The 22,070-nt window shown below is 37.9% G+C and overlaps 1 protein-coding gene and 1 long non-coding RNA gene across 3 annotated transcripts in view; both read right to left on the reverse strand.

Annotated features, from left to right (window-relative positions):
* LOC141442109 (uncharacterized) overlaps positions 1–22,070 on the reverse strand; it is a 59,220-nt gene that overhangs the window by 8,503 nt on the left and 28,647 nt on the right. The window lies entirely within an intron of this gene.
* Positions 7,775–21,125, reverse strand: LOC141442105 (lysophosphatidylserine lipase ABHD12-like). Of its 2 annotated transcripts, XM_074107018.1 has the most exons (11): positions 20,905–21,125; positions 20,562–20,608; positions 17,893–18,011; positions 16,932–17,045; positions 16,378–16,515; positions 15,394–15,486; positions 14,863–15,000; positions 13,851–14,002; positions 12,545–12,712; positions 9,136–9,263; positions 7,775–7,896 (listed from the first exon to the last, which is right to left on the reverse strand). In XM_074107018.1, exons 2-11 carry the CDS (start codon positions 20,594–20,596, stop codon positions 7,854–7,856), a joined length of 1,128 nt encoding a protein of 375 aa, XP_073963119.1. In that variant the 5' UTR covers positions 20,597–20,608; positions 20,905–21,125; the 3' UTR covers positions 7,775–7,853. The 2 variants fall into 2 exon arrangements, with proteins under 2 accessions (XP_073963119.1, XP_073963118.1); XM_074107017.1 differs by lacking the exon at positions 20,562–20,608 and having other exon boundaries at positions 20,659–21,125.

Consider the following 22,070-nt stretch of genomic DNA (forward strand, 5'->3'; position numbering starts at 1 on the left):
ACCTAACATCAAAATACTAACGCGTCTACCTACTTTCCACGCGCCGAGCGTTTGCGCATTGCACATTCGGTCAGTCGTGTCAGACACGTCAAACACGGAGGACGTATTTGATTGCCTACGTTTGTTCTTTGTCAACGCTGTGTATTTTTTTTATAAGATGCCAAAAGCAAAACAAAAAAAGAAGATTAAGTTGATGGATCCCCTAATGGCTTGACGTCGAGCTAACATTTCCGTAATGGAATTTCAGTCAAGGATGTTGAGGTAAATTTATCTTAGCTACTTTGTTTATTTTAAGCTGTCCTGACAGATCCCAATAAAGGAAGCCTGTGCCCAGCAGTGGGACGTATATAGGCCGAGATGATGATGCATACATAATAATAATTGGCCTGTATAATTAATTATGTATGTTGAGGGTTAAAAATGGTATAATCGGAACGTCGTAAGGGACATTAAAAAACAGCAATTTATAAAATAATAAATACTTTTATGGGCGTAAGGGGTATAAAAAGCAAGAGCTAGAGTAAATTGTCGGTCGTAAGGGGCAGTAGCAAACAGACATTTTAAAAATTGAGGTTACTTTATGGGTGTAAGGGGCACTTAAAGCAAAATACCTTGCTTGCTTCTTTTAGTTCATTAAAATACCTTGTTAATGTTAGGGCGCAGGAGGCATCAAAACAGATGGTTTTTTAGAACTTGTAGTGATTGAAACAACAACTCAAGCAAGCATACTCCCAATGTGCAAGAAATAGTGCAAGCAAGCGTGCAAGAAAGCATGCAAGCAAGCAAGCAAGCAAGCAAGCATGTAAGCAACCACCTAAGCAAGCTTGCAAGTGAGCATGTAATTTTGTCAATCAAATCAACAAACATGCAATTTTATCGGCCTGGGTTAGATGAACATCGCGGGTTACCCCGATCCCGCGATGACCGGTCTATGGTATCTCCTCCAGCGCTCATGAAGCGGGCTGGCGTCCCACTCCCTCACAGCTGCAATCAGTGTGTTAGAGGAAGCATAAATAGTGCAAGCATGCATGCAAGCAAACGTGAAGCCAGAAGGCAAGCATGCATGCAAACAACAAATCAAGCAAGAATACTCCTAAATGTGCAAGAAATAGTGCAAGCAAGCATGCAATCAAACATGCAAGCAAGCAAGCATGTAAGCAATAATGCAAGCAAGCAGAGTTAGTACGCCAGTGGTGGTAGCGAAAATCATTTCATCATCATCGTCATCAACAACATCATCAGTTCGTTTATCGCTACCCCCCGGAACTATGCTATTTTCCGGGATAAAAACTTATTTACTTGACGATTTTTAACAGCTGCAATATCTCCTTGACCCTCTCAGCTATAAACAAACAAGTCAGCCATAGCCGAGCATTTGTTGGAGTCAGGACCAAACCACTGGATTGAGCTTCACAATCCCAAAATTCTGTCCACGGAACGTCATTTCTACTCAAGAATGGTACGTGAAGCAGTTGAAATAAAAAAGCATAAAAATGTCAACCGGGACGATGGATATAAGCTTTCATCTTCGTGTAATCCTGTTATTAATAAGTGTCGACGTCGGGATGAGTGTTGTGAGTCGGTGTGATGGGGTGACAAATAAAAATCACCAATTGCGGGTAGTTCGTGATACGAGTGCTGGTACTATTAGTGATCAAGTGCGGGTAGTTCGAAGGACTCGCGCTGCTAGGCAGACTTGACACTCCACACTTCAGTCCACTCGTGACCACGGCCACTGCAATGTTGCCGAAACGTCGAGGTAAATATTACTCGTGTGTGTTAGCGTGATAAGTCCCGTTGGTGGTATTTTGACTATAGTGAGAATCACGAAAGTTTAAAACGTTATAAAATTTATTTGAGCTTTATTTAACTTTTAACTTAAAGAAAATGTTATAAATTACATATTTTTTAAGGGGACGTGCAAAATTATGGCTTTTGCGCGTTATTTTAAATAATTAAAGTGGTTCTTTGAGTTAATTCACTATTTTTTTTAATTTTTCTACAGGAACTTACGTCCAAATATGTAGCAAATAAAATATAAAATGTCCTGTAAGACCAAAAATCGGTTACTACATTATTTATGTATTTACGGTTTATGGGTGTAAGGGCTATGACACCCGTATGTCACGGCGTAAGGGACAGCTATTTTTCTTATTAAGCTTTTTACGAAAATGTCTATAGTTTCACGTTGAAAAGCAAGAAAATTCAAGATTTTACGTAATTATAACGTCCTGCTAAGTTAAACATTAACAATGCTGTGAGGGTTTGAAAATTACCAAAAACTTCTTTTCGCTCTCCTGAAAAGTAGCATTTTGTCCCTTACGTCAATTGAGACTTCCACCATCGATTTATTTCAGGCAACATTGCCCATATAATAAATCGTCACTACTTTAAAAAAAAACTCGTACCTCATAATAGATAATTTTCTGAGTGAACTTTATGAACATTATGTCAAGGTTCAATTTTGTTGACATATTGATTTTAGATACGAGATTTTTTCAAAGTAGTGACGAAATGCCTTAACACTTAAAGCTACAAGCAAATGTATACTTCGTCGCTTTGTTGCTATTGCCTTTTGTCCAGGCGTTTTTTGTACATTGCATTTTTTATAAAAATCAAATAAAAAATGGAAACAAAAGCTTTTTTGCTAGCCGAAGGTCGCAATACTTACAATATCATTTAATTATGTTGAATTGAAAACATCACTTACAAGTCATTATTACCCTTGTTTTTTAATTCTGATGCAGGAACTGTACTGTATAAACACCGGCTAAGTGCGATTCAGACCCGCGCACCGAGGGTTCCAGCAGGTATGACAAAATTTAGGCACAATAAAATTACGGCAATTTGCGTGGAAACATATTTTTCAATGACTTAATCTTCTGAGTACGGTGAGGGAAAACAACGTGAGGAAACCAGGCGCGGTCGCCACCTGAAATTAAAATCTGGTCATGCACGATCTGGTGTATCTTTGTAATGAATGCTAATTTTCAAGCAGCACTTTTATTAAGTACTTTTTTTTTGTATATTTTTAGAAGATTTTTGACGTGTACGATTTTGAGGGGGGGGGGGTCATGTCCTCTGTGACCGCGCCTGGAGGAAACCTGCACAAACCTTCGAGGCAATTTAATGGTGTGTGTGAAGTTCCAAATCCGCATTGGGCCCGCGTGGGAACTATGGCCCAAGCCCTCTCACTCCGAGAGGAGGCCTGTGCCCAACAATGGGACGTAAATAGGCTGGGATGATGGATCTTCTGAATGCGTAAGTTTGATTTTTTCACTGCTTCAATTTTTAGCATGATATCTCTACGCGGTCCTGAGCAAAGGGGTCTGAACAGACGGACGGACAACAAACTGATCCTAAGGTTGCGTGGTTTTCTATTGAGGTACGGAATCCTAATTAATAGCATTACACCAGATACAGTCAACTACAAATATAGATACGGCCAAAGTTACTAAAATATTTATAAGGGCTTTATGGCATTATAAAAGAAGTCCCAACCTTGACTTTATATTGTAAACACTAAACAATGCATTAAAATATTTTCATTTCATTTTCATATTTTTGTAACTTAGGCTGTATCTACCTATCAATATCTTTTTAGTTGACTGTACTTCGTTAAATAATAACAGCATGAATTATAAAAATAATTTATTGAATTGACCTCAGTAAATTACAAATAAATTAATACGTACTAGGTACAGTCGAATTCATAAACTTGTGAGAAAACATTTAAAAAAAATATCTGAACACGTTTCTACGCCGTTAAAAATATAGACGTGATCATCTGAAAAAAAAAAAAAACAAGTTTATGAACTGACTGTACAAAGAATATTTGTATTGTATTGTATTGTACTAAGGCTTCGTGCGATCAAAAGCAATGCCCACTGCTGGCCACAAAGCAGAGTATTTTTTCAACCAATCCTCCCAACACCATGAGTATATATATTCCTTATTCAAGTATAATAAATAAAAATAAATTAATTAGATTACTATAGAGTACTATTATATTTTTTATCCTCCTGAGTCCCGACATTTTTTAACAAACTTAGCGTTTAAGACCTAGACGTGGTTGACCTGCTTCGTTATTTTGGACATTAATTCAAATTTCTTAGAATACTTTACTCAATGAACAATTTGCACTTTATAAAGCACATTCGGCCGTTACTCTTAGTGTTAATTGATCCTTTATAAAGTACGCGAGGACTAAGGAGGTTATTCCATTTTTTCTTCGCGCTGTCATTGTTCATCCACCATTACCTCTCTCTCATAATAGGAAATATTACTTCAATTTTCTGCCCTCAGAGTGCAGCACTAGCACAAACCGTAAACAGTTTTTTGAGTATCTTAAATGTCTGTAGAATGCCATAATATAATTTTTTTTTGGAAATATAGCTCTATCGTTAGGTACTATCGGTGTAAATATCATATTATTTTGTTACTAATAAATATGTCATGATTTCTATAGTTAAACAAAATAGTAAAGAGAACTGACGTTGTCATGGCGATTTGCGCTAGTGTCGCCCCCTGCGCAGAGCTTAGCCTAATATGCCTTAATCGTTTTCTATATTTTTTCCGAACAGTACAATCCAGCAAAGCCAACGAGACGAGATATACTTCATCTTTATTACGTAATTATTATTAGTATCTTGCTCCTTTTCTCTCTCATGCCCTAATTTATCTCTTCGCCTTGACCTTAGTTTAGACACTAGTAAAATTGTTCTCTGATAGACAGAGCAGTATACCCTTTGGACGCTACGGTCGCCACACACGACAAAAAAAATATTCTGAAAATCGTTCCACAGGCGTCACAAAATGCCGACATGGTACCTATGGCACGATTTTCAGCTGTCGCGTTTTGCCGACCGCGGCGTTCAAAGGGTTAAAAAAAGCATAATCATTTTCCTTACAACCAGTTGTATAATAATGAACTAAAATAATTTCCTTGCTCACCCGCGACCTTACGATAGCAAAGCTTATGCAAAATATGCGTGTTCATGCAGTTCCTCCTCCTCCACACTGTAAGAACACACAAAAACACACAAACCCATCTATCACCACCACCACACTACACTGACGCGTTTCGAACTCAACCAGAGCTCATTTTCAGAGTGACACAACCGTACACCACGCTACCAGTTGTCAGTTGTTAGATGGGTTTGTGTGATTTGTGTGTGTTCTTACAGTGTGGAGGTGGAGGAACTGCCTGAACACGCATATTTTGCATAAGCTTAGCTATCGTAAGGTCGCGGGTGAGCAAGGAAATTATTTTAGTTCATTGATATGGACCTCCGCAAAGTAACGCCTGATTCAATCAATTAGTTGTATAATAATTTTACAAGAAAATTGTATTAGTTATCTCAATACACAATCGCTAACAGTCATTGTAAAGGTCAAAATGTAAAAATTCACAAACTAGACGAGTAATATGCAAGATATCACAAGGGAGGACCCAGGCCCTCACTACGAAGTGCAAAATTCGAACTTTGTATCTTACCATCCCGCTGACGCTTATATTGAAAATACAAACTGAAATATAGATGCACAGAAAAACCAGAAAAATAAGACCATCACTGGGAATCGAACCCAGGTCCTCGGTATTCCGTACCGCGTGCTATACCGCTACACCACTGATGGTCAACGGTACCGACACGAATTTCCCCTATGCACCTCATATCTCAGCTTGTTTGTTTCTTATTTAGCCACTTAAGCAGTGACGCTAGCGACATCTATGCCGTAGCCCTCATCGAGAAACTTTTGCGGCACTCCATTGGAACTAACCGCTCACCCGGACAAGAGATATCGTTACTAAGCAATCAAATTAAGATTGGTTTTTTGGAATCTTTTTGTATTTTTTGACGCTTATATTATTTAATACGAGAGTGAGAGGGACGATACAATACGAACTTCGATTTCAGAATTTCGTAGTACCCATACATGGTCAAATTCTAGTTATTTTCTCTCAAATAAAACATTGAAACTTATTTATTGTAAAATAACAAATCACAAAGCAACATCTCTTCTTTTCACGCATCAATATATTTATATTGATTTTATTGAAATAAATACGTTTAGAAAAATATCTACTGTTGTCCTTGCTTGACTCATCCCAAGGCCCAAATACAAATAACTTTATTTCGCTTCAAATATGGTACAAGAGGTGTTAATTAAAAGACAATATTGGTTTACATATTTCACCATCATCTGGCATGGCCAGGGGGGGGTGACCCCTCCCCCAGGATCCGCCCTTGAGACACCCGACAAACTCAGTTTTACATAGATTTAGGTGCACTGCACACCCCTTCCTTTTCTTCCCTTAGTCACTGCTGCATTCCGAGACTGATCCGTTTCTTTACTAAAGTGTAGTGATGAGACGTGCAGAATTCGACGATGTCCGCTCTTGATCAACTCCCCCTTAGAACGCCACAATAAACGATAACCCCCCTGCATCTAGATCCAGTAGCGACAAATCGACCAAAATGTGCGAAAAGAAAACATGTTTTTTTTTTTTAAATGTTGCCATACACATACAGCCAGCTCATAAACTTGTGAGCAAAAATTTGATGAAAAATATCTAAACACGACTATTATTAACGGCGTAGAAGCGTGTTTAGATATTTTTGATCAAATTTTTGCTCACAAGTTTATGAACTCGACTGTACAAGCAATTTACGTTAAAGCAGTTTCAAAGAAAGTAGCAATTTCTTTCAATATGAAATATTACTGCAATGTTCTGCTAGCACTAGCACAAACCGTAAACAGTTTTTTGAATGTCTTAATTATAAATAAATAAATATCGTGGGACATTTGACACCAAATGACCTAGTCCCAAACTAAGCAAAGCTTGTACTATGGATACTAGGCAACGGATAAACATACTTATATAGATAAATACATATTAAACATCCAAGACCCGAGAACAAACATTCGTGTTATTCACACAAATATCTGCCCCGGCCGGGATTCGAACCCAGGACCTCAAACTTCGTAGTCAGGTTCTCTAACCACTTAGCCATCCGGTCGTCAATATGTTTTTTAAATGGCCGTACGATGCCATAATATCATTATTATTTCAATAAAAAATTTGGAAGTATAACTTTATCGTTACTATCGATTTCATTATCATGTTATTTTTAACCGACTTCAAAAAGGAGGAGGTTCTATGTTCCAATGTTTGTATTTTTTACAAAAAAGTAAGTAAAACCAACTCAAAAAAATAACAAAAAATGGAACGGGCTACAAAACCCTTGAAAATATTTTTCTTGGTACCTACTAGCTCGAAGTCGGTGACTCAGCACGTCCCATCAGGATGTATTGAAACCCATAGTAGGTACGTAGGTGAGGTAGACGACTATTGTTCCATTCCTGCTGGCTCGTGCTGTGGCACCGACTTCGAGCTAGTAGGTACTTACCTAGAAAAATATTTTCTAGGGTTTTGTAGTCGGTTGCATTTTTTTTTTTGGAGTCTGTTTTACATTTGTTACTAATATATATGTAAAGGCGACAAACTATAAAGAGAAGTGACGTTGTCACGGCGGTTTGTTTACGGTTTGTGCTAGTGTCTCCCCCTGCGCAGTTTTGCGTAATATTCCCTATTTTAGTGTACCTAACAAAATACTACAGTACAACCATCATGTTAATGTCACTCAGGACTCGTCGGTTCTCTTCGATTTCATGAACATTCAATAAGAAAAGAGAAAACCGAACTTCTGTTTCGATTTCCGAACGACGTTAGCAAACTACTAGTTCAATCGTACTCGAATGAAAGTTAAGAAATGTGCTATTTTTTTTAATTATTTCGAAATTAAATATAGTAATAAATATTAAAATTATTTTTGATCAACTTCGTAGATCTATTTCGTAGGAGTCTTCGTACGGTGAGTATTCACGAATTGTCTGTAAAAAAAAAATAACATTCTTACCCCCTGTTACACCATCCATAGACTAACCCCCTTATTCATAAAACTTAACAAGCCTATGTTAACTAACAAATGCTTTGTCCCTTTCTAACAAATACAAATGTCGAAGTGACAGATAAGGACAAACGAATTTTAGCGGCATTTTAACTAAAATAGGTTTGATTGTCGTTTATGAATAAGGGGGTAAATGTATTTGATGGATAAATGTGATGACGTCTCTGTTTGTTTTGGTCGAATAGACGGAGACGGCATCATATATCCGTCAAATAAAATTAATCAATGGGTGGTGAAACAGCCCCTTAGTATTTTAGCCTCATTACTGAACGGTGATGAAATCAAATAAATTTTTCTTTCTTTCTTTCCGTGGACGCGCAGCCGTCTTCATCATCATCACAATGCCAGCCGAAAGACGTGCACTGCTGGACATAGGCCTCCCCCAAGGCTCTCCACCAGCTCCGGCAGCTGTCTTACTAATATTATAAATGCTTTACTATGCTCAATCTGATAGTTCCCTGGTTAAAAAATATATATATTTAGTTTGTCAGTTCGATTATCAGAAAATAGTGGAACGTATTTTATCTTTTGTCAAACCTAAAATGACAAACATGAAGCGCGAAAAAGTTCAGGAGCCCCCGATGTCACTCATTAGTAAAAAAGTGTACGTAGGTGTGACGTCACGCGGAACTTTATCTGCTATATGTCAATATATTTTTTGTTAAATTTGCAAAAGAAAAACCCCCGACATTGTCACTTTAAAGTTCAATGTCTAAGAACCATCTATAGAAAATATTTTTTTTTATTCGACTGGATGACAAACGAGCAAGTGGGTCTCCTGGTGGTAAGAGATCATCACCGCCCATAGACACCTGCAACACCAGGGGATTGCAGATGCGTTGCCAACCTAGAGGCCTAAGATGGGACACCTCAAGTGCCAGTAATTTCACCGGCTGTCTTACTCTCCACGCCGAAACACAACAGTGCAAGCACTGCTGCTTCACGGCAAGCGAGCAAGATGGTGGTAGCAATCCGGGCGGACTTTGCACAAGGTCCTACCATATGGTATCCAAATCGGTTCACCCGTTCAAGAGCTACGGTGCCACAGACAGACACACAGACACACATGGCGGTGAAACTTATAACACCCCTCTTCTTGCGTCGGGGGTAAAAAAGAACTAAAACTAAAAAGAGATATATTCAATCTATGCCGTGTTGTTACCCAATGACTTGGGGCAAGTCCTTAGCGTTGCAGATCCACTTGTGTCCGAGGCTCTCGCTCTTCTCGTACGAGTGGAACACGACGGGCGCGCCGCCCGCCGCCCGGGACTGCCGGATGGACTCATACAACTGCAAACAAGAACACATCCCATACAATTTATTGAATCAGGCGTTACTTTGCGGAGGTCCATATCAATGAACTAAAATCGCTTACCACCAGGCGGTCCGCCTGCTCGTTTGCCCCCTATACCATAATAAAAAAAAAAATCCTTGCTCACCCGCGACCTTACGATAGCTAAGCTTATGCAAAATATGCGTGTTCATGCAGTTCCTCCACCTCCACACTGTAAGAACACACACAAATCACACAAACCCATCTATCACCACCACCACACTACACTGACGCGTTTCGAACTCAACCAGAGCTCATCTTCAGAGTGACACAACCGTACACCATGCTACCAGTTGTTAGACTCCCAACAACACCTAGTTGTCTAACAACTGGTAGCATCCCATACATTTGTCAAGGAAATTATAGTGAATCATAATATAATTATAGTGAAGAATAATTTGATTGCTTAGTAGCGACATCTCTTGTCTGGGTGAGCGGTTGGTTCACAAAGAGTGTACCGTCTGTCGACGCCACATAGATGTCGCTAGTGCTGCTGCTTAAGTAGCAAAGTAGAAATAAGCAACCTGAGATATGTATGCATAGGAAAATTTCGTGTCTAGATTCCTGTCCAGCAGTGGTGTAGGGGTTATAGCACGCAGCACGGAATGCTGAGGACCTGGGTTCGATTCCCAGTGCTGGTCTCTTTTTCTGGTTTTTCTGTGCATCCGTGTCTCAGTTTGTATTTTCGATATGGTTCACGGGATACCCGTAAAAGTAATAAATTTGGAGTTAAAATAAAAAATACAAAAAGACTCCAAAAAACCAATCATAATTATAGTGAAATTGATTATGAAAAGGTATCCGGTATGTGATTCAGTTTCGTTGACTATACATAACCATTTAACCAGCATTGGAACTGGCCAAGTATTTCCTACAAGGTTCAATCAACTTTTGAGTTGATTGTTGCCATGGCAACGTCTCCTGAGTTACTAATTAAAAGCACAATACAAGTACATAATAGGCAGTAGATTGACTCTGCCGTAATCTTGAAATTTATACCTACGGCTGGGCGGAGCGCTAGGGTTGGCGTCTATAAAAAGTAAAACAGACTTGTGTAGATTTTTATTGTGTGTGTGTGTAGCTTTAGGTGTAGGAATAAAACATATGTTAATTTTATGATTATTTATTTATTACGAAGCTTCAGGTCCCGGGTTCGAATCCCGGCCGGTGCAGATATTTGTATGAATAATACGAATGTTTGTTCTCGGTTCTTGGATGTTTAATATGTATTTAAGTATGTATTTATCTATATAAGTATGTTTATCCGTTGCCTAGTATCCATAGTACAAGCTTTGCTTAGTTTGGGACTAGGTCAATTGGTGTCAAGTGTCCCATGATATTTATTTATTTTATTTTATTAATTTCTAAATTATAAGCTGGTAATAGAAAAAAAATGCGTCTATTGCGGCAAGTTCGAAACGACTTGTTGATTTTTGTCACATAAATAATTCTCATTCTTATGAAGAGACAGTAGGGGGCGAATAGAGCGGGCGGCGCGGCGCAGCACTCGACCAGCGACCGGTATGCGCGGCGCGCGGCGTGGCACTGCGTAGTTTTATCTCGCGAAGATTGGTTAGCGGCCGTGTAAATGACGCTTGGCTGTGTGCGTGCGTCGATTCGGGCGCTAGTATGAAGTCGAACTACTGCCTCTGCATATTACTTGTATTGTGTTAAAATTATGATTTTACGGGGTACAAATCTCCTAATGTTACTACAGTATAAATGAATATTTAGAAGAATAAAGAAAAATAGTTATACTGTTATTATTATTGTCATTAAGGTGATCTCATTACACTAGGTATTACTTGTCCTATTATCTATTCATTCTGTGATACCACAAAGTTCTAAGTTTGTGTTATTTCTAGATAAATGTATAAGTAGTTTATTTAGATACCTTAATTATAAAAGTTAATTTATAAGTGTTCCTTAAACCTCTTCCTAAAAAATACATGAGGTTAAAATAGCATAATATGTTATGTATAAGTTAATTCATGTAATTAATTTTAAAATTGCCGCGCCCAACAGGGCATCATTTTTTATATTTTTTTGTAAAAGGTGTTGCAATAAATAAATACTGAATACTGAAAAGTTAGGAGTTAAAACAGTTTTAAGGTAATTCTTTTATGGCTCATCATATGGTTGCATTTTTTTTGTAATAAATTGCAACACTGTGTCTTCTGAGTTAAGCCGGGAATACACACGCCTTTAGCTGGCACACCTAGCTCCTTGTACGTGCCAGCTATTGTATTGTGTATACACTAATTGGTATCTGGCAAGCAAGTAGATCGCAAGCAATTTGATTTACTAGCATGCAATAAGGGAGGGGACGCGGGGGGCTGCGAAACCAGCATGAGTGAACGCATGCGACTGCTACAGGCATGCCAGTAGCGAAAAGAGAGACGCCAATGAGGGCTATCGTTTTTTGTCTTTCTAGATGGCGCCACTGTTGCGTGAGGTTTTTAAGTGTGGCTTTCAAAGTCTGTTATTACGGGCGTGAAAACAAAGTTTAGATAAAAATCATATTTAATACACCTTAAAACCGTACCATAAAATATCGAGCAACCACAGTGTTGCGTAGTCCCATTTTGTTCGGAAAAAAGGAAAAAAAAGTTTCCGAAAGACAAAACTGTCTCAAAATACAGACATTCATTGCCCCGCAACGCATAATTGTCATGATTAATATCACGTAATGCAAAATATTTAATTATAAATAAACCCGCGTAGCTCACCCAAAAACTATGAGATTTGACATTTCGGAGACCTCACGCTACACTAGCGCCTCTAGCGGCGAATTCATACGCGATAGCCCTCATTGCATGCAAGTTTAACTTGCAAATGTATTCATTGTGTGCCGGTTACTTCTACATGCCATTAACTAACATGCAAGCTACTGATCTGTTTTACAGGCATGTGTATCACGAAACAACGTTAGACGACCAGATGGCCTAGTGGTTAGAGAACCTGACTACGAAGCTTGAGGTCCCGGGTTCGATTCCCGTGTCGGGGCAGATATTTGTATGAAAAATACGAATGTTTGTTCTCGGGTCTTGGGTGTTTACTATGTATTTAAGTATGTATCTATCTATATAATTATATTTATCCGTTGCTTAGTACCCATAACACAAGCTTTGCTAAGCTTACTTTGGGACTAGGTCAATTGGTGTGAATTGTCCCGTGATATTTATATTTATTTTTAAACAACACGTGCGCATGGTTTGCGTGTGTATGTGTGTGTCACCTTGGCGCCGACGGCGTGCGGCACGATGACGTCATCCCGTGCGTGCAATATGGCGACGGGCAGACGCGGCGCGCGCGCCAGGTGCGCGTCCGAGCGGAAGCAGTGCTCGGCGCGGGACACGAACTGAGACACGAATGCCAGCTCGTAGTACGGCAGCCAGGTCACCAGCTGGAAGTGAAACAAGCTGGTAACAAATAGACCAAGAGCCCACGACACCCAGACCTCCGTTATAGTATAAACGCTTCAGCATTATGATGAGTTGATGAGCCAGTGTTCGATTCACAACCGCAATGACACATACTTCGTGCTGTCTATTTGTTTTTAAAAATATTGTTGTATTTTGTGTTGTGAAACTTGTATATTTTCTTTCTTTCTACAAAAGCTGATTTTTTTAACCCTCGACGCGAAAAGAGGGGTGTTATAAGTTTGACCGCAATGTGTGTCTGTCTGTGGCATCGTAGGTCTTAAACGGAGGGACTGATTGAATGCGGTTTTTAGGGTTCCGTAGTCAACTAGGAACCCTTATAGTTTCACCATGTCTGTCCGTCTGTCTGTCTGTCCGCGGCTAAACTCAGAGACCGTTAATACTAGAAAGCTGTAATTGGGCATGAATATACATATCAATCACGCCGACAGTGGTAATATAAAAAAAAACTAAAAAAAAATTTTAGGGTGCCTCCCATAGACGCAAAGTGGCCAAAGTGAGGGTGATTTTTTTTCTCGACTAACCCTATAGAGTGGGGGATCGTTGCATAGGTCTTTTAAATTAAACCATTAGGGGGTTGCTAAAATGATTTTTCGATTCAGTAAGTTGTTTGCAAAATATTCAACTTTAAGGATCAAATTTTCATTAAAATCGAGCATTATCATTTATATCATTTCAGTCATCATCATTTAAGTCGTTGTCGCAATAGACGTGCGATATTTTGTTCGGAATATTCGAAATCACTTCCTTCATTGCCAGACACTTTGTAGGGTTGCAATCCCAGACACCCTTATGGTATGGTATTTTTGAATAGACTCCTGACAGAATAAATTAGCAAAGTTTAGTATTTATACTATAACGAAAATTTGGCTGTCGTGGGCTCTTGCTCTAAAATGGCAAAGAATTACTTTTTCTCTTCTCTAAACATTGCCTGCATATCTTATAATAATAAAAAAAATCTGATGCGAGATCCATATCGTGTTAGTAACAAAAACAGTTAAGTAGTGATTGATTACTTACGGACTAGCTATATAAAATAATATACAGGATATGGCAAATTCAGGAGTTTTAAAATACCGCATTCCAAGCTTAGGACTTTACCTTAGATAAAGGATGGTGAGCAACTTCATCAGCCAAGTTGTTGAAGGGGGCTTCTAGTATCAGTCCGTTTGGCATCGGGAGGGCAGGCCTCTCCAGCAGACGCGAGGATAAGGTGTCTAGATTGCCTAAGAGATGGGAAGATATGCCTGTGCCTGAAAATAGTCAAAGAAATAAATTAAATTTCACACTTTTTTTCAAGATCGGGGCCTGAAAAACGGTTAAGAAGTATCGAAAATACAAACTGAAATAAAGATGCACAGAAAAACCAGAAAAATAAGACCAGCGCTGGAATCGAACCCAGGTCCTCTTGACAACGATACAGACACGAATTTCTCCTATGCACCTCATATCTCAGCTTGTTTTGTGTCGACATCTATGCCGTAGCCCTCATCGAGAAACTTTTCGGCACTCCATCGGACTAACCGCTCACCCAGACAAGACATATCGTTATCAAGCAATCAAATTAAGATTGTTTTTTTGGAATCTTTTTGTATTTTTAATTTCAATTCCAAATTTTTGTTAATTTACAGTCATCCTGTAAAACCTATATCGAAAATACAAACTGAAATATGAGGCACAGAAAAACCAGCAAAATAAGACCAGCGCTGGGAATCGAACCCAGGTCCTCGGCATTCCGTGCCGCGTGCTATATCGCTACACCACCGCTGGACAACGATACAAACACGAAAAGCTGAGTACGCGAAGCTGAGATATGAGGTGTATAGGAGAAATTCGTGTCTGCAGCAGGTATTAAACGGGTGGACCGCTCAGAATGCGTTTTTTAAATTGAAAGCTGGTTTTCTAGCGATGGTTCTTAGACAAGTTATATCAAAATCGGTTTAGCCGTTTTTGAGATATTGAACTTTGAAGTGACGAAGCCGGGAGCTGCCCAACTTTTCGTTGGTTAAGTTTTAATATTTATTTTCAGGGTGTGTCCATATTAACATCTACACATGACAGTAATGGAATGAGATAAGCTCACCCTTCCCTACCTCTGATTACAAGGGTTTACCTAACGAATGCCCCCACACGAAGAGGCTCGGTTTCTCTGGCCCCTTGTCTATGGTGGTCTGTAGCCACTCGTACACCATGAGCGAGTCTTCAACGACCCCGTCCTCACTCGGATGTACGTTCGTCGAGTCACCATAGCCTGTCAACCAAACAAGTTGAGGAGTTAAACTTAATTTTGAACCTTGACATTTCCCATGGACCACTCTTTAAAACCGCGAGTATCTACATGTTTTCTGTGGTTACAATTCATCGAATATAAATTTTTGGCATAGTTACAAGCTCATTATTTTATAGACTATCTTCTAAGCATATTAAGTCGCATATATCAAAGCAGTTTTTTTAAGAAACTCTGTCACTAAGATTGGTTTTTTGGAATCTTTTTGTATTTTGTTACTTTTACGGTCATCCCGTAAAACCTAAATTGAAAATACAAACTGAAATATAGATGCACAGAAAAACCAGAAAAGTAAGACCGAGACTGAGAAGAATCCGGCAAGAAACTCAACGAGACTAATATTATATTCATAATTACCTCTATAATCGAAGGCTATTGTATGAAACTCCATTTTCTGGAAAAACTTGTAGAGCTGTATCCTATGTGACGCCGCTCTGGAGTTAGAATTACCTGGAAAATATTATCACGCAGTTACTTTGTGTGAGCGAGACATTAACGTGTAAATGAGATAAGTTAGAGGTGAGACGGACAATTCACTGGAATAGATTTTATCGTAGGTGCTTTCGCACCGGACTTTAGGACGCGTGCGCCCGAGCGTCTTTAAAATTAAAACCGGCCAAGAGCGTGTCGGGCACGCTCAAAATATGGTTCCGTAGCCATTACGAAAAAAATAAGTAATATTTTTCTAAGGATTTCGTATTTGATACGGAATCTTCCAAGTTTAGGTATATTTTATACCTTAGGATGCTATTTACTCATAAACTACTAATAATTCTCAAGCAAACTTAGCCGTTATAGTTTTCCTTGAAAGTTTGATATACTTACTTACTACCAACCTGATTTTTTTTTTAAATTTCCACCCACCGGTTTAGATTTTAGAGGAGGACGCTCGATTTTAATGAAAATTTGCACTTTAAAGTTGAATATTTCGCAAACTAATCAATGAATCGAAAAATCGTCTCAGCAAACCCCTAATGGTTTTAAAAGACCTATCCAACGATACCCCACACTATAGGGTTGGATGAGAAAAAAAAATCACCCCCACTTTACGTCTATGGGACGTACCCCAAAAAAAATATTTTTGATTGTACCATTTTGTCGGCATAGTTTATATATATATCCGTGCTAAATTACAGCTTTCTAGCATTGATAGTCCCTGAGCAAAGCCGCGGACGGACGGACAGACAGACAGACAGACATGGCGAAACTGTAAGGGTTCCGTTTTTGCCATTTGGCTCTGGAACCCTAAAAATAAAAATATTTAAATTTGAATTTGAATTTGAGGCCTATGTCCAACGTGGCTTTTATGATATGATGATGAAAGATGATGAAGATACTGACCGTGGCAATACAGCATGATAGGTGTCCTGGAGTTGGCCAGTTCTTCGTCCAGGATCCTGTTGAGTTGTTCCTTGTCGGTGCCATTAAAATGCCCTTTCAGTCTTTCGTACGCTGTCTTCGGAAGAATGTGCCATATTCCTGAAGTTGACGATTACTTATTATTATTAAAAGGGAACCAACTTATACTACAATATGATTTTGAAAATAGCGTCATACATAATAGTGACTATGATAGATATTTGTATGAATAATATGAATGTTTGTTCTCGGGTCTTGGACGTATGACTATGTTTGTTTATCCGTTGCCTCCGCCTTTGTACAGTCAACGTCATAAATAAGTGATCACTTTTGTACCTTGTCACTTTAACGTCATGTTTGAAAACCCATACAAAATTGTGTAACGACTGATAGCGACAAGGTACAGAAATGATCACTTGTTTATGACGTTGACGTACAGTAACAAGTATATCAAAGTTTTTATTTTCTTTTGTACAATAAAGAGTTTACATACATACATACAAAAATTTAAAGTACAAGTTGTTCAAAATACTCACCAATTTTAATAGGACAGTTGTCAACTTTAGATTGGTATTCAATGCTCAGGTTTCTGGCCCCCTCTATGCCTGAGGCGGCAGGGTCCTCGAAGTTTGTGTAGAGGGGCCATTGTACTGAAAATAATAAAGGTGGAGGATATACATATACATATTTTTTTTAAAAGCCTATATAGTGTCCCACTGCTGTGCAAAGGCCTCCCCTTTTAAAATAAGTAATATTTTTCTAAGGATTTCGTATTCTATACGGAATCTTCCAAGTTTAGGTATATTTTATACCTTAGGGTGCTATTTACTCATAAACTACTAATAATTCTCAACTTAGCCTTTATAGTTTTCCTTGAAAGTTTAATATACTTACAACCATCCTGAATTTTTTCAAATTTTTCGACCCACCGATTTAGATTTTAAAGGGGGGGGATGCTCGATTTTAATGAAAATTTGCACTTTAAAGTTGAATATTTCGCAAACAAATCACTAAATCGAAAAATTGTCTTAGCATACCCCTAATGGTTTTAAAAGACCTATCAATCGATACCTCACACTATAGGGTTGGATGAGAAAAAAAAAAACACCCCCACTTTACGTCTATGGGAGGTACCCTAAAAAAAATTTTTTTGAATTTTTTATTGTTCCATTTTGTCGGCATAGTTTACATTATATATCCGTGCTAAATTACAGCTTTATAGCATTGCTAGTCCCTGAGCAAAGCCACGGACGGACGGACAGACAGACATGGCGAAACTATAAGGGTTCCGTTTTTGCCATTTTGGCTCCGGAACCCTAAAAATCTATATTTTTTAAATTTGCTTGGATTGTTGCGCGAGGCCCCTGCAAGAGCGAGGCCCCGGGCATTGCCCTGTTCGCCACCCCCTAAGGCCGCCGCTGAATTGGTGTCAAGTGTCCCGTGATATTTATTTATTATATACCAATAAATTTATTGTTTAGTCTGTTGCTGGCATACCAAAGTTGGCGAAGATGAGGCTGCGTCTAAAGGTCTTCGAGTAGCGGAACACCAGCGGCACCAGCGCCACGTGCAGCGCCAGCAGCCCCGCCGTCAGCACGCCGCCCAGTACCAGCGCCCTGCGGACCATGCTTAATAGTCATCCATCACCGACCATATGAGCATAGTAAAAGAGGACAATTAAGTCCACTCCGACCCTATAGGAGACTTAACTGCCTACTTCGGCGCGGACGCTTAGGGTTGTTTCAATGTTTATTTGGGCACAAACAGTACAGGGTTCTTAAAATTAACAAATTACAATTTACATAAACCAATAAAGCTGCCACCACTTACTGATTCATTGAAGTGAAAGTAAATAAACAGGAAACAAAACTGAAAACAGGTTTGTTGGCGAAACACAAATACGGTTAGCAGTTAATTGAACAAAATTAAATTAACTATTTAAAGATGGAACTGCAAAATTGTAAAATTAATGCTATTAATCCAAAAGGGACAGAATGCCACTTTTGAACTTAACTAAGGATAAATGAAATACATCTACTTGACTGAAATTAGTATTATGGGCTTTACAGGCTCTGTTAATATAGGAGTTAGATTTATATTTAGGGCCGTCTATTTTAGATTAATTACCTACCAGCAAATAATTTTAGTACGAAAGTTAACTTAAAATTGTTTAATGTCTGTGTCTAGAGAAACCAGACCGATTAGATATGTGTCCTTCCTTGCACGAAACTATCACACTACACTTATATTCTACTAATTTACAACTATACCTAATATAAAAAATATCTAAGTACGAGTACGCGAACGTAAAAAGTGATTGATCATCTCGCGAAGCTAGCGCAAGACGAGCGAGCTAAAACCGAAACTTACGGCGCCGACGGCAGCGCAGCCTTGACTAAAGAAAACTTAATCCTCATTAAATTATCAGTGTGTGCGTGCGGCGGGTGCGTGCGTACCGGCGCCAACCGGCGCGCACACATTTAAGCCGCGCGATGTACTTTTGTTCGTAGTGAACTTACTTGTCCTCTTTTACTATGATATGAGAGAGAGAGAGATAAATATTTATTTACACGTATTCGATACACATAAAAATACATTAGATGGAAATAATAAACAAAATTAACATTGAATAGTATAAAGTGGAGTGAAAAAAAAAGGAAGAGGGGTGGCCGTTTCGGAGATGGGATGATGATTTAAAGGCAGCTGCAGGGACAATGTGGAGAATAAACTTTCATGATCGGAACCTATGGAAAAATTTGGGGGAGGCCTATGCTAAAGCAAAACAATCTTTATCGATGTCTGAAGATCCAAAATAAAATTATGTATTTACTAGATTGTTAATAAAGGCTATTATTATTATTAGTATAAAGTGGGCCCCACTCAACATAATGTTACGGCAAGCCGCACGTAACGCTAGACGTATTGCGGTTTGACTACTGGATAGATGTACAAACAAACTGACAAACTGTAACCAGACGTAGATATACATAAGTATGAACCGATATTAAAACAAATTATTAATTTAGAATTGACTACCGGAGCGTAATTTTTTTTTCAAGCTGCAAAATAATGCATAGACACAATAATTATTTGCAATAGAACCGAAAGTGTATGGAACTGGTACCTAAGAAAATAACCTTCAGTAATTAAAAAAAATATGAATTAGTTCTATCACTAACTTTTACTATGACAAGATACTTTACGATTCAATATATGTCCGTCTATAATATCATCAAGGATCAATCATACTTATTTAAACAAAAAATTAGAAAGATCAATTTGATATGCAATTAGGTACGAAAAGGACAGAAACATAATATATATGAATTATATATTTCAAAGGACAATGAAGATGCAGTTATGTTTGTTGTTTAAATCGTCTGGCATGGTGTGCTTTGGATTGGAACAATATTCTACTTGTTTTTTTTTCAACTTGTTGGTGGGGGTTTAATTTTATTGACATAGTTTTTGTAATTTAGTTTGCTATTTTATTTTGCTGAGTGGGGACCTATTTAGCGTCACATATGTATACATATGTCTTATGTTATTCTTTTGTTTTGTGATTGTGATGTTTTATGTTAACATTAAATGAATGTATTTTCTTTATTTCTTTCTTAAATATATTGAAGTCTTCTTTATGACCCAAGTATGCTAATACTTTACTTAGAAGGAGTAAGAAGTAATTATGAAAGTATATAAAATATAAAATTATTCTAAAAATGTTTAATGTTGTTGAAGTACCTAGTTTGTTTATTACCACAAACATTAATAGACTTACAGGAATATAAATATTAACCCAACATGCAACTCATGATTTTTTTTGGTAATTTTGGCCAAGCACCCAATGTTAAAAGGTGATAGAAACTAGTAACAAAACAATTAAGTATAGATTGTAATTACAAATAGTAATGGCTCTGTTTATAGGCATTCGGCCAATTACGCCATTGCAATATTTATATAATATTATGTATAATGCATAATATTATGTAATACATAATATTATGAGTGAAAGTCACTTCTAAATTCTTTATAAAATGTAAGTCATCTTCTTGCATAATCGAAATCACGCACAATGAATTTAATTACTTTGATGACGGATATTTCGTCATTCTTTGTGTTTATGATAAGCTAAAGTCTAGGTATTCATTAAAACAACTGAAACATACCTGTTGAGCGCGTTATAAATATTCGGCAATCGCATTGGTCACCATGGCTGTTGGGCAAGAACCTTATATTAAAAAAATATATTAAAAATAAACTTACACGGCCGTGTATAAACACACGCAGATCAAAAATCCTTCATGCATTTTACGCAATTCAAACAGAAAAAACTGTATTAAATAACACTAAAAACTTTAACAGGATTAAAGGTAGTTAGTAACTGAAGTGCACATCGAAACAGATGATATAATTAATCGCAAAATTAATTAAAATCTAAACGTGAAATGGTAAATCGTGGAGGGATTAAAATAAAAGGCAGAGACACTCAAACTGTGAAGGGGAACTAACATTGAACTCGTTGCTTTTTTGAAGTATGCGACACGGATTGAATTTAAAGTAGTTTTGTTGAATTTGATGAAATAAATTAAGCAAAATTCCGGCACCGATTGCAGAAACCTTCGAACTTTTGACGCAGTTTCATTTTGACACATGAATTTTGACGTTGACGTATTGACATTCGGAATGACAGTTTTTGACTAGGGAGGCGTAGGTTTGAAAGCCTTGCGCGTAAAACCGGTTCAATTTTATCGATTCAATCGATATTACAATTGTGAGCAAAAAAGTTTAAAGTTATCTAGACCAATAATAGGCTTTGATGAATTAATGAATTAGATGTAGATTCACAGTCGCGCGCCCGAATATGTCCGAGCCAAATGAAATTAGCGCCACTTTGGAAAACGTGGCGTGCGTCCGTGCGTGGCCTTCTTTTTTAACCGACTTCAAAAAAAAGGAGGTTATCAATTCGGTTGTATTTTTTTTTTTTTAATTTTTGTTACCTCAGAACTCCGTCATTTATGAACCGATTTGAAATTTTTTTTTGAGTTCGTCTAGGAATGCTTTCAATTAGGTCCCATAAGCAGCAAATTAGGATCTGATGATCGGATCTTAAGGAAATCGAGGGAACTCTTCAAATATTTTAGGGACACCTATGGTAATTTGGATATATTTAGCAGTAACTCGTGCATTTGCTCTTGCAAATCATAATTTGGTGAAGTGGAACTGATGATGAAGACCAGATTTGACCAACGGAACTACTACTATCAATAACAAGTATTTCACGGGTTAAATTTAAATTATCATGATTAATATACTTACCTAGATAAGCGACTAAGAAGAAGCTTTAAGTTAATGATTCTTTCGAACTGATCTGATGCTGAAGCCTGAAGGTAGGCAACGGAACTCTGTTATAAAACAACGTAACTAAGTCGTGTTTGGGCTTAATGGAATCGTTATGAGATGTTCTTTGGCTACGAATCACTAAAAACTGAGAAATTAAGAAAAATTTTAACAAAAAGTAAAACCGACTCCAAAAAATAAAAAATAACAAAAAATGGAACCGACTACAAAACCCTTGAAAATATTTTCTAGGTAAGTAGGTACGTACTAGCTCGAAGTCGGTGACTCGCACGACCCAGCAGGAGGGATTGAAACCCATAGTATGTAGGTGAGGTGGA

The sequence above is a fragment of the Choristoneura fumiferana genome, chromosome 25, assembly GCF_025370935.1.
Source record: "Choristoneura fumiferana chromosome 25, NRCan_CFum_1, whole genome shotgun sequence".
Lineage (NCBI taxonomy): Eukaryota > Metazoa > Arthropoda > Insecta > Lepidoptera > Tortricidae > Choristoneura > Choristoneura fumiferana.

Excerpts from the sequence above, each read along its gene's own strand:
- LOC141442105 (XM_074107017.1), bottom strand. The coding sequence starts at position 20,702 with ATGCATGAAGGATTTTTGATCTGCGTGTGTTTATACACGGCCGT. Across the intron at positions 9,264-12,544 it reads CGCACGCCGTCGGCGCCAAG|TTGTATGAGTCCATCCGGCA; the intron begins GTGACACACACA and ends TCTTGTTTGCAG. Across the intron at positions 7,897-9,135 it reads GACTTGCCCCAAGTCATTGG|ACAATTCGTGAATACTCACC; the intron begins GTAACAACACGG and ends TTTTTTTTACAG.